Source organism: Arabidopsis thaliana (genome assembly GCF_000001735.4).
Source record: "Arabidopsis thaliana chromosome 1 sequence".
Classification (NCBI taxonomy): Eukaryota; Viridiplantae; Streptophyta; class Magnoliopsida; order Brassicales; family Brassicaceae; genus Arabidopsis; species Arabidopsis thaliana.
In genome coordinates this window covers 22506541-22518800 of record NC_003070.9, presented here as the reverse complement: position 1 = coordinate 22518800, position 12260 = coordinate 22506541, and the positions used below count along the sequence as shown (strand labels likewise).

At 35.0% G+C, this 12260-nt stretch overlaps 4 protein-coding genes across 5 annotated transcripts; 3 read left to right on the top strand and 1 right to left on the bottom strand.

Moving 5' to 3' along the window:
- Positions 1-508: 508 nt before the first annotated feature.
- On the bottom strand, positions 509-2199 carry NAC025 (NAC domain containing protein 25). The gene is made up of 3 exons (NM_104792.3): positions 1885-2199; positions 1433-1740; positions 509-1222 (listed from the first exon to the last, which is right to left on the bottom strand). Exons 1-3 carry the CDS (start codon positions 2069-2071, stop codon positions 746-748), a joined length of 972 nt encoding a protein of 323 aa, NP_564771.1. The 5' UTR covers positions 2072-2199; the 3' UTR covers positions 509-745.
- A 2109-nt stretch (positions 2200-4308) lies between these two features.
- On the top strand, positions 4309-5216 carry AT1G61105 (Toll-Interleukin-Resistance (TIR) domain family protein; the record flags this gene model as incomplete). The annotated part of the gene is made up of 2 exons (NM_202331.2): positions 4309-4793; positions 5104-5216. 2 exons carry the CDS (start codon positions 4309-4311, stop codon positions 5183-5185), a joined length of 567 nt encoding a protein of 188 aa, NP_974060.1. The 3' UTR covers positions 5186-5216.
- A 1251-nt stretch (positions 5217-6467) lies between these two features.
- Positions 6468-10277, top strand: AT1G61100 (disease resistance protein (TIR class)). Of its 2 annotated transcripts, none has more exons than NM_001198347.1 (9): positions 6468-6737; positions 6836-7012; positions 7216-7349; positions 7442-7494; positions 7589-7632; positions 7735-7887; positions 7995-8185; positions 8274-9739; positions 9824-10250. In NM_001198347.1, the coding sequence occupies exons 1-9, from the start codon at positions 6679-6681 to the stop codon at positions 9968-9970; spliced, it is 2424 nt and encodes an 807-aa protein (NP_001185276.1). In that variant the 5' UTR covers positions 6468-6678; the 3' UTR covers positions 9971-10250. The 2 variants fall into 2 exon arrangements, with proteins under 2 accessions (NP_001185276.1, NP_176305.2); NM_104791.3 differs by having other exon boundaries at positions 6530-6737; positions 7586-7632; positions 9824-10277.
- Positions 10278-10853: 576 nt separating this feature from the next.
- On the top strand, positions 10854-11882 carry AT1G61097 (uncharacterized protein). The gene is made up of 2 exons (NM_202330.1): positions 10854-10978; positions 11322-11882. The coding sequence occupies exon 2, from the start codon at positions 11322-11324 to the stop codon at positions 11724-11726; it is 405 nt and encodes a 134-aa protein (NP_974059.1). The 5' UTR covers positions 10854-10978; the 3' UTR covers positions 11727-11882.
- The last annotated feature ends 378 nt before the right edge of the window (positions 11883-12260 follow it).

The window sequence follows — 12260 nt, the reverse complement described above, 5'->3', positions numbered from 1 at the left end:
GTATAACAACCCAACAAAGAAACAGAGCATTTGATCCTCCACTTATAAAAAGATCGAGTGTATGTATGATGATGTTTGAAGATTGATCTGAGCTAAAGAAATCCTAGGAATACTTTTAGCTAGCCAACCTCAACTCATAAAATCCGGTGTGTCATCTTCATTTTCGTTTTTTTTTTGTGTCATCTTCTTATACTTCTCATCTTCCCCATATTTTCATCTCTATTTTTTTCTCATAGTTTTTGTTCAAATTGATTTGTGCATGTTTAAGGAGTGGTAATGAGATAGATAGAAATAGTTTGGACCATGAAGACGAAGAGTTTAAGTTTTCCTAAAAAAATATTCATATGGAAGTCAACTTCATAGTAAACTTCAACGTAAGAATGTCAACTTCATAGTAAAACAGAAAAATTATCTGCATCCTATTCACGTACTCACTTATGGGAAAATGAACCAAACCTTGCATAATGTATATTAACATGTTGAATATTTAACTTTGCTAAATTGTATCATATTGGAAAAAATATACTTTTATATTTTTTATTAATCAGCTTCTGTTATTAGTACACATCTTTGCAGCCATTGAGTAAAAAGAAACGTATACACTTTTTCTTGACGTAATTAAACAGATACGTATACATTTGTAAGACCGCGTACTTGTATATATATATTCCCAGATGATTTATGTGTAAACTATATTAGGCCTGCATAGATACATATATGATACACACATATATATCTATATAGATTATGAGTGCCAGTTCATGTTAGGAAGCTGAAACGCCTGTCTTAAAACCCCATGATCAGCTAGAGACGACGTCGTATCCATAACACCATTTGCATGAAACCCCGAACTCTGAGGAATCTCACTAAGCATCGAAACAAAAGAGACATTGTAGTTATCATTGTTGAGATCACCTGTATGATGAAACCTCTTGCTCGATAAGAAAGATCCGAATGAAGATGATCCTGAGGCCTCGTGGCCCATTCGGTATTGACCACACAAGGAACGTTTGTCTGAAGAAACGACCATACCGTCGAAAAAGTGTTCTTCGTTATTGTTATTATTGTTGTCGTTGTTGTCTAGTACTGATGTAGAAGAAGAATTAGCAGATGATTTTGAGAGCATGCCTTCCATTAGATCCTCTCTAAGTAATACTCTCTCCATTGTTGGTCTTTGTGAACTATTCTTCTTATAGATCCTACATAGAACCCAATCGTCTAGCTGCAAAATTTTGATTTGTGGTACAAATCAACACACCAAACTATATAATAATAATGTCAGTCGCATTAATCCAACCAGAAGAGTATCTTGAGTTTTCCCAAAAAAGAAAAGATTTTGGTATGATTTTCCCACGTGAAACAATATTGTAGATTAAAATAGTAGTGTATAATGGTGGCTTAGTGAGTTTGGTTAATATCATTTTTCACATACCCGTAGTGAGTTTTTCCTTGTCGTGGTTAAGTCAGGCGGCTTAGCCGCAGTGCTAAGGTTACCATCAGTGAGGCGATATTCATGCATGATCCAATCTGTTTTTATCCCTTTAGGAGGCTTTCCACCGTAAAAAACAAGCGCTTTCTTGACACCAACCTTGTGACTATTGCACGTAAATATCGGTTTATCGGTTCCCGTTGCTTTCCAATAACCGGAAGTTGCTGCCCGGTTTGGCCTAACCCCATTTGGATACTTCCGATCCCGAGGACTAAAGAAGTACCACTCGTGCTCTCCAAAACTCGCCTTGCCTAAACCATTCAAAATATTATTATCCACAAGATAGTTACTATATATACCAAATTTAAATAGTGGCTAGATTACAGTGGTCATAGTAAAATTAAATCGTACATTTTAATCATATCATTAAAGCATAAATTAGGAAATATAAATACTTGGAAGCTCCCAAGGATCAAACTTGTAAAGATCAATCTCTGCGATGATTGAGACTGGAAGTGGAACAGAATCTGCTTTCTTCTTGAGGTAATGAACTACTAGTTCCTCATCAGTCGGGTGAAACCGAAACCCGGGAGGGAGATGCGGATGGCCCGGCCCTATGCTCGAATCCCCCATGTTTTCCATCAACTTCTAATTTGATATAATGACGATATTTTCACGAAATCAGTCTCATGATCGTCAAGAGAATATGTAGGAAAAGTATAGATTATTTTGGAGAGTGAATGTGTTTCATATAAGATGCGAGAAGAAATAGGTGTTAGGTTTGTGTGAGCATATGAGTACCGAACTGGGTCCCTCGACGAGGAAATTACACGTGGCTAATCGTAGGGCCCAAAATTAGCGGCCAATGGGCATTAAATTTTGGAGAAAAGGCAGGGTTTTTTCGAACTGCCTTATGTCATGCCTTTCTTATGCTACACATCACGCACATACCTCATTTTGGTTTTTGTGTAAGATTTTATAAAAACTAGAAATGTGGGAATTCTCTATAAATATATTTTAAAAAATTATCGTGTTACCAAAATGTGTTTTTCGTTCGCAATTGAACTCTAGTAAACTATGAAGATAATTAATACAAAGAAAATCCAAATAGTCGACTGTAGTAGTTATATATATATATATATATATATATATACATGTATAAACTTTGGGTACTAGCATAATTTTCCAAGTTAGTAATATTATCAATAATCAAGAGTTTCAAATTACTGATGATGTTTTTAGGAATCGATCGACTCGTTGCATGGAACTACACGAGGTGTACGAAGATTCTTCGTCGTCGAAGGACATTGTTCAAGAGATATGGTGAGGTGACTTTATCAGGAGTCAGGAGATATGAGGTCATGGGGTCTGCTAGGATGTTTTGTTACATTTCGGTGGACATCACTAGGACGTGGTATAAAAAGACTGGCTCACCTTGATATAGATTGAATCTAGTGGACCTCATCCTATAGTAGTAGGCCCGGCCATAGGCATGCATGCGATGCTAAGACTCAAAAGGTAAGGCCCATGATCCTTTCATCTAAATTCCTTTGAAGCCTAACTTTAAGAGTTTGGGTGATAGAATTGAGGATTTGCTTCTGAGATATGGACTAGGCTAGGATTTTAGGCCTCTAATGGCTAAATTTTTGAGAAATTTCTTCTTCTTCCCCCTCTTCATTCTTGTGAGTTGTGACAATTCTTTTTGACACTATGTTAGCAAACTCTCCAAATTCTTCTTCTTCCAACTGTTCCATGAGAGGATTCGAGGAGACTCATATATTAGTATTACACACGGTTGTGGTTCAGATTACTGTCCACTCCCAGCCCAGCCCAGCCCCGACATCTCGAACATTAATTCTATATATATTTCGTCTCTTTTTTTTCTGTACGAACAAAATAGTTTAGTATTTCACTTATAAAATTAACGAGAGTAAAAACTACGATATAATACAAATGGCCATTAAAGATTAAATAAATATAAACATCAAAACATATCAAAGCGGACTGGTTAGTTATGTTACGTTGTACCACCTTTTTATAACTTTTTTTAAACCGTTTTATTTATATATAAGCTGTTGACTAAACTGAAAACATCAAAACATATATCTTCCTAAGAAATTGGTGTGTCTATTTAAATTTAATATCTGAGTTAATATGAAATTTAATTTTATTGATGAATTTGTATTTTGATTTAATATCTTTATTCTAGATACAGTTGGTCATTTCTCTTTGCTTTTACTATGTTACTTTTTGAGATGGTGACCGTTTCAAAGATGTTTACACTTTTACTTACTTCTTTCAACGGGGTTTAGTATAAAAAAGAACAAAGGAAAAGTAGCGAATACTTTTTGACGCAAATATAACTAACAAATATTTTTTGATTCAAAAGTATATGTACGTCTTTGAAGGTTTTTTTTTAATCTTTTCTTCAAACCACACGAGAAAAGACAAAAATGCTTGCAAGTCAAAGATAAGAATAAATTCACTCGTTTCTTGAAGTATTTTCAAATAGACACTAGTATTTTCTTGAAGTCCAAATGTTAGAAAAAGAAGTTTGAATTCTTCCTTGAGTATTAGCGCGAGAAGAATCACAATTTTTATGAATATTTACAAAAACAAAGTGGCAAAATATCCAAGATCCGACATGGAGTTCTCGGACCTTATTCACAAAGACACAAACCATAGCTAACTATAAGCGTAAAACGATCACTTATAAATATAGAGACACATATCTATTTCTTACTAATCTAAAATCATTTCTTCTTCCACAATACTAAAAGCAATTATCAAAAATATATCAAAACCAGTCTTCATCTCTAAATCACTCTTTCGCTTAATTCAATCATTTCATTTCTTCCTCGTCTATTCAAAACTCTTCGATGCAACGTTTGTTAACACCTTGCTCAAAAATCGCATACACAACAAGATACATTGCAAATCCAACCCTACCTTACCCAAACCCATGTGATATTTTCATCAATCATCGTGGGATCGATACCAAGAAGACTATTTCAGGCCTACTATATGATTGTTTCACTAGACAACGTTTGACTGCTTTCTTGGATAGTAAGAGTTTAAAGCCTGGAGACAGGCTTTTTGTCGAGATCGACATGGCAATCAAAGCATGCGGGGTTGGTATTGCGGTTTTCTCTCCTCGTTACTGTGACTCTTACTTCTGTCTCCATGAACTCGCATTGCTCGTGAAGAACAAGAAAAGAGTCATCCCTATATTTTGCGATGTCAAGCCATCGGAACTCTGCGTAAAAGACGACAAGACACGTCCAGCTGCCGAGATCCGGAGGTTTCAATTGGCTCTCGAGGAAGCAAAATATACCGTAGGACTCACGTTTGATACATCTAATGGGTATGCTCTTGTTTTTCTACATTATATATATATATATATACATATATATATATATATATATATTTATCATTTTTAACCATATGAATGCAATATATAGTTCATTTTTACATATTAAAATATTAGGATTGCTTAAAATAAAAACATAGCATTTTATTTTATAAAACATTCGACTGTTTTTTTGATTACAGGTTCTTTTACGAATTTGTTAGAAATCATACACGCAATATAGAAATAACAATCTTATATCTCATAAATTATTATTTGGTAATGTAAATGTGCTTGTTTCTAAATTGAGTTTTCTATTGTTCAGAGACTGGTCAGAGTTCTTGGCCATGGCATCGGATGCAGTCACGAAGAACTTGTTAGAAGTTGAAGAAAGGATTGGAGATTAATTAAGGAGCATCAACACCACGTACAAGCTGACCATTACCATCAATAAAATTAAAATAAAATGAAGGAGAAAAAATACGCTAATTTTCCTTGATTCTAATATAATTTAATTGATGATAATTCTATTTTAATTTAATTGATGGCAATTAAGTATTTTGTGAATTTTAACTACTCATTTTTCGATGAACTTCATCCTCGTAAGAAGTTAGTTAATTGTGTTTATTGATTCTCTTGTCACAAAGTGATTTATTTTGTAACCTATCTAATCATATAGAAATAATTTTAAAGAGAAGCAAAATGTAATTTCCCATTATTATGAAATGTTTCTCGCATTTTTTTTTATCTGTTTCCTTATTTTTAAACAGGTTTGAAAGTTTTCAATGAATCCAAACTGTTGTAATATTTTTTTTTTTGTTGATTAGTCAATTTAACATTAGAAAAACAATTAGTCAACTAAATACTTGAGTAAAAACATAATTTATTGAACATAATCACAAATGCTCTACACTGTATTACTGTTAATCATATCAATTGAAAGAAGCTGTTAAAAAAAAAAAAATTGAACATAATCACAATTTCTTTTGGTATATATATCGAGTGATCGAATTTTTACAAATACAATAAGCAAAATTTTCACATCCTTCTAGAAGCATTCTGAATTAAAATAAATAATCTTACATTTAGGACGAATTCCAAATTTATATATAATCCATTCTGTATTAAAATATGTATCATTTAAAACCTTGTGCAACTAAATTTGTTTGGATTCACATTTTAAAATCCTCACATTTCGCATAATGTTTCAATATATAAATCTATTCATTGCTTGATCATTATACATTTCTGACGATATCTTTTTTATTCTCACTTGCAAATATTTTCAAGAAACCAAAATCAAAATTTATTCCCAATCCAAACAAAACTCATAACCCTAATTCCATAGATCATTCTTGTCATGGTCATTCGTCTCTCATATGTCTTTTCCTTCCAATATGGACCTACTCATCTATTAAACTCCAATTAAGAATAACTTCTACCCGTTGAGGTGGGCTTACACCACTTTCCCTAAACGGTACTTTGTTATGTTGTTTGATATTTCTTTTCTAGTGTCTATGATATATCGATTTAATAGCCGACAAGAGAAAAAAATAACACATACTATAACAATAACATTGATTATAAGAAGATGGATCGATTAGGAAAAATAATTAAAAAAAAACGACGACGAGGATGAGCATAAAACATAATTGAATGGGGACCACTAAATAATAGTATTGGTCAGTCACTAATGTGAATCCAACCATGTGCCAACTCTTAACTCATCCTTTGCTGTCACCGAAAGCTTCGAATCCACCAAAAAAAAAAAAAAAAAGTCAATATGTCTCCTTCACGTCTCTGCCTTTATCTTCTTCTTCCTTCTTCTCCATCATCATCAGAGAGACGAAGACGAAGAAGAAGAACTTCACTGGTTATTCTCTCTCCGTAGCCAACCACTATGGATTCTAGAGCTATTCTCGATTCCGCTTTGTTTCAACTCACTCCTACTCGCACTAGGTCTCACTTTTGATTTGATTGATTGATCTTCATTTGTTGTTGAATTTTGATTTTCTTTTGTTGAATTGTGTTTTGGTTTTGTGGTTTTTGTGTTGAAGATTCGATCTGGTTCTATTCTGTGGGAGTAAGAAGGAGAAGCTAGCTTCAGGGATTTTTGAACCATTCGTCTCTCATCTTAAGTTCGCTAGAGATCAGATCTCTAAAGGCGGTTACTCCATTTCTCTGACTCCTCCTTCTTCTCACTCTTCTTGGTTCACCAAATCCACTTTTGATCGGTAATTTCAATTTTGATAATCCGGCTTCGATTTTGTTGACAATTTCCAAATTCAGATTCGAATTATGCTAATTCGAGTAGAAATCTGGTGTTTATGTCAAGTTTGTGATAATGACTTTGTGATGATAAATGGTGTGTGGAAGATTTTTGTTACTGTGTAGAGACAATGTTGACTTGTTATTGATTAAGTTTCTTTAATTGTAGGTTTGTGAGATTTGTAAACACGCCTGCGATTATCGAAAGATTTGCGACTCTGGAGAAAGAGATTTTGCAGATTGAGAATTCTATTCAAGCTAATGAAATTGCCAATGCTGCTGATGCTCTGCAATTACAAGACGGTAAGCTAAAAAGCTAGCTTGTAATGGCAATTGTGTTGGTTTAAACAGCGTTCTTGACATTATCTTAATCCTGTTTTGCTTATCATTTGCAGGGAGTAATTCTGGAGATAGCAGTAATCTAAAGAAGTCGAATGAGTCCTCTAAGGTAACTCGTGCGCGCTTTCAAGTGGTACTGTGTTATTTTCGTAAGGGCTGGTTTGGTGAATTGATTTTTTTCGTCTCAATGTATTACACAGAAGGAATCTGAGAATGGCAATGAGGTGGTAGGAGAGGAAACCTCTAAGTAACTCTTTTAACTATGGAACATTTCTTTTGGTGCATTATGCAACTGATGGTGAGTGTTGCTTTGACTAATTTCTTTTTTTGTGTTTGTTTCATTTATTAGGATTCAACTTCAACGTCTTCTTGAAACTAGAAGAACATTGCTTCGAAGAGAGCAAGCAATGGCTTATGCACGAGGGGTTGTTGCTGGTTATGAAATTGATAGTATTGATGATCTCATTTTATTTGCTGATGCTTTCGGGGCTTCAAGGTTAAGGTATGTAATGTAACTACTACTAAACATTTCATCGTTTCTTAACCTCTTTCATTTGCTTTACTATGAGATCAGTTTGAAATCTAATGTCCTTTTCCATCATTATGCAGAGAAGCATGCATAATGTATAAAGAACTATGGAAGAAGAAGCACGGTGATGGGCTTTGGATGGCGGAATTAGCAGCTGTGAAAGCGTGTGCTCCAGTGGACATGTCATTGTTGGGTTCCTCAGGCATCATCCTCACTAATGAAGGTGCTGCTCTATCACTAAATGGGACAGACTCAATGCCATCTAATACAGGTTCGGAAAATAAACCACCTTGTAGTATTTCATCTCAGAGATTCCAATAAAGGTTAGATTGCTAATGTGAAGAAGTTTTGATTTGTAGATGACAAGTCAGTTAATTTAGAGCAACATCCGTCCGGTGTTCCAAACTTTCAAGCACCAATGGGATGGCCAAACCATATGCCTCAATACTTTTACCCGTCTCCATACCAAGGCTATCCGTACCCTCCTATGCAACACATGCCAAATCAAAACCAAGGAAACATGCCATGGCCTTCAAGGGGCAAAACATCCAAGAAAAAAGGGAAGGGGGATTCTGATGGAGATGAGTCTAGTGAATCAAGTGAATCTAGTGAATCTGAATCGGCCAGCGATGATTCTGCTTCATCTTTGGAAGATCAAGGTAAAAGACACTCTCGTACAAGTAAAAACTCACGCCGATCAAAGAAAAACCGGAAGAAGTCATCTAAAACTGTTATCATCCGTAATATTAACTATATAACCCCGGAGGGAAGAAATGGAGACATGGAGGGAAATGAGTTTACGGACAACGGTTCCATCAAAGAGACTGTAGATGCTGCTGTTGGAATGCTCAACGAAAAAAGAGCTCATGAGGGAGAAGTTTCTGGTGAAGAAAAACGAAGCAACGAGAATTGGGATTCATTTCAGAATATTTTGATGAGGCACGATGATGGCTCAGATGTGCATTCAATGGATGTCATCGGTCAGGAGCATTTCACACATAGAGGCGCTAGTGTGGGTGCAAATTCTAATGGCTTGCAAACAAAGAACACTGCCTCGGGTGATTCCATCATCACAACGCATAAGTACATAGAAGATGGAGGAGATAGCTTTGATCATTTTGAAAGTGAGGATAGTGCTCGCAGGCTTCCAAGAACGAGGGACTCGACTGAAGAATGTATGTTACTGCTTAAGAGATCAGAAATGTTAGGAGATGAAAGCAAAGACATGTATAATGCTACAAGGGGTGAATCGTTGGTGAAGAAGTCAGGGAGTGGAGAGGATTGGTTTACTGCTTCGGGTAATCGTGCTGGGAAACCGGAAATCAACTACGGGAGAATGTCATTTGATGACAGCATTTTGACATCTCAAGGTTCTGATAAGAGCAAGAAACAAGAATTCGTTGATGATTCTTTCATGGTCCATTCATCATCGCTTGCTGCTGATGATCTTTATGACTCTCGGTGGAGACCAGACATGGCTGCTGATATTGTTTTAGCCTCTGACGTTGACAACGGGCATGCTAATGAAAAACACGATTCATGGGAACCAAATGATCTTTGTATGATTCCTGAACGCAATTCAGGAGACTCTTTGGCTAATGATTATTCGATTGATTTCTCTGCTGAAGCAAATGCAAGGCTATCCAGTAACGGAACAGCTCAGGAGAAAGAAGATAAGAGCGGCGAGAAGAAAAACAATGTGAAGAACCCGGAAACTCGTAAGTCTAAAACTCCAAGTAGAACCAGAGCGGAAACAATGTCCAAGACTGCAAAGAAACCAACAGTAGCTAGCAGAACAATGGCACAGAAGAACAAGTTTGAAAAGGTAAGATCAAAAAAATTTACAATCGCAGTTTCTTTAGCGGTTTTTATCCGATAATTGAATTAGTTTCTTGCTTTGGGATTGTAGGAAGAAGAGATGCGGAAGAGAATAGAAAACCTTGTAATGGAAAGGCAAAAAAGAATCGCAGAGAGATCAGCCATGACTGCATCTCGTAAAGTTTCTCTAGACAAAGGTTCGAGCAGAGCTCCTTTGGTTCGCGAAAGGGCTACATAAGTGAAGAAAACCGTTGGAGCTGCGTCAAATGAGATACTCAAAACGCTTTTCTTTGGTCACTTCAAAAATTCTTTTACATTCATTTGGTGGTGATACAAGCTCTTCTTGATTTTGCTTGTGTCACGACTATTTATTTATTATTTTCTCAAACGTTTTTCTTTTCTGAATATTAATTTGTAATTTATTTGGGTAAGACACTGAGATTTATATATTTGTAATTTTGATTATATACACAAAAGATACAGAATCTCTTAGTGCAAATTAAATTGCGACAATGAAGAAAGTTTATGAGCAAGTAACATTTGCGACAAAGTTTCTAGGGTCATCTAGACTACCTTCTCAAGAAATTGTGATTAACCAACGAATATAATAATTTTCGTGACAAAAAAAAATCAGTTGATGTTTTGTAACTACATCCAAGATATTTTACATTAAAAGCAACACTAATAATTAATAAAGAAAGTTTATAACAAGTTATGAGTTTGTGATTCATCTTCTGTTTCTTTTTGGGTTTTCAACGTTGGAAAATTTGGGTAGATACTTAAATGGGAAGGTTGATTCTTTTTTTGTAAACATATTTTCCTAGTTCCAACTAACCCTTAACTCAATTAGCAAATTAAAGAGACGTGAACACAATGCTTTGCCGATTTTGCCTAGAAAGCAAAGCGAGTACTAAACACATCGTAAGATTACTCAAAACCTTTGTTTCATTGGTCTCTTTCTTACACATTTCGTGTCAATCAAAGGTAATTTTTTAGTGGATCCCAGGTATGATATTTGTTTCTTGCGTAATGGGTCATGAAGTTATGCCTATAAAAAACAGAGCTAGTAGTAAACATATTCACACATTCTATTCTTACTAAACAATCCTCGTTTCATTGCTCAATTTTCTATACATTTTCGTGTTTTTTCTTCAATCAAAGGTACGTTTTGAAATAGCAGAGCAAATACCAAACACATCCCTCGTTTCATTGCTCTCTTTCTTATACTTTTCTTCTTCAATCAAAGGTAACATTCTTTTAGTTGGTCTCAGAACCAATCTTTGTTTCTTGAACTTTATGGGTCTTGAAGTCATTTTCCAAATTTTGCTGCTTATTAATTTTCTTGAATGTGCATCTTTGAAATCGACACGTTTTCGTAACTTTTGTGATCTGCAAAGAGATTTTTCTGAGGGTATTTGGGATGGTAAACTAAATATGGATACAGTTTTGTCTTTTACAATGCTTTACTCTCACTTTAGTAAGGTTTTGATTATTTTCTCACTTTTTAATAATCTTGTGTTAAATCATTTGTTTTGTTCTCTAGAATCATCAATTCATCTTGGTAATCAATTTTGTTGGTGTCATTGTAGATGAATCCTGAAATTCTCGAGGCAATTCAGAAAAAGCTCAAGGCTATGGAGGCGGCTAATAGAATTCCGGGAGACAAAGATGAAAAACAATTCGTTGATGAGTACATGTTCTGTTTCAGAAACAGCTACACTGAGAATGAAACTGTGTTTCACATGAAAAATAAGTTTCCGTCTTTAGTACCTGCGGATGCGGATGTGAGAAAGTTCTTTAAATTGTTGATATCAGCGACCGGTAAAGAGTCAAAAAAGGCGTATCTCAAGGATGCTGAAGCTTGTTGGTCTCGAAGATGTAGTCAGGGGCGTGACACTTCTGAGGAAGCTAAGAACAGTCAAGGTGAGGCCAGTACATCTCACAAATGTGAACGTAACTGCAAGAAACGTTATCCCAAAATTCCGAAAAATTAATACTTTGATCAAAGGATACGTTGTCTAAATAAGAGTGGTTTTTGTGTTCCTATACAACCAAAATCCATGTTTATATATGATGTACCTTTGTTTAGGAGTTGTACTCCAACGTCTTTGTGATTCACCAATAAAAGTAGTATAATGAAATACCAAAAATAATTTTATCTATCTTTTCATTTTATTCGTAAATGAATTGATTACAACTTAAGAGTCCCACTTGAGGATCCAATCTTGTGTGTTTTGTTTATGTACAAAGATAGGTATTGGTTAGTGACTCTGGATCTTCTTGAATAATGTCAAATTGAGTAAACATAAATAGGTCAGGTGCATGTGGTATAGATGCATAAACGATGTATATATATTTTGTAATGTGGATTATATACTCCGAATATAAATGTATACTTAATGTTTTAATAGTGCACATAAATGTAAATCTAAAAAAATCTCGACTTGCATGCAAACTCAAAAAGATACTTACGGCACAACGCGTTTTAAAAATTTGAGTGATCCACGTAAAAATTGGGATGCACGAAT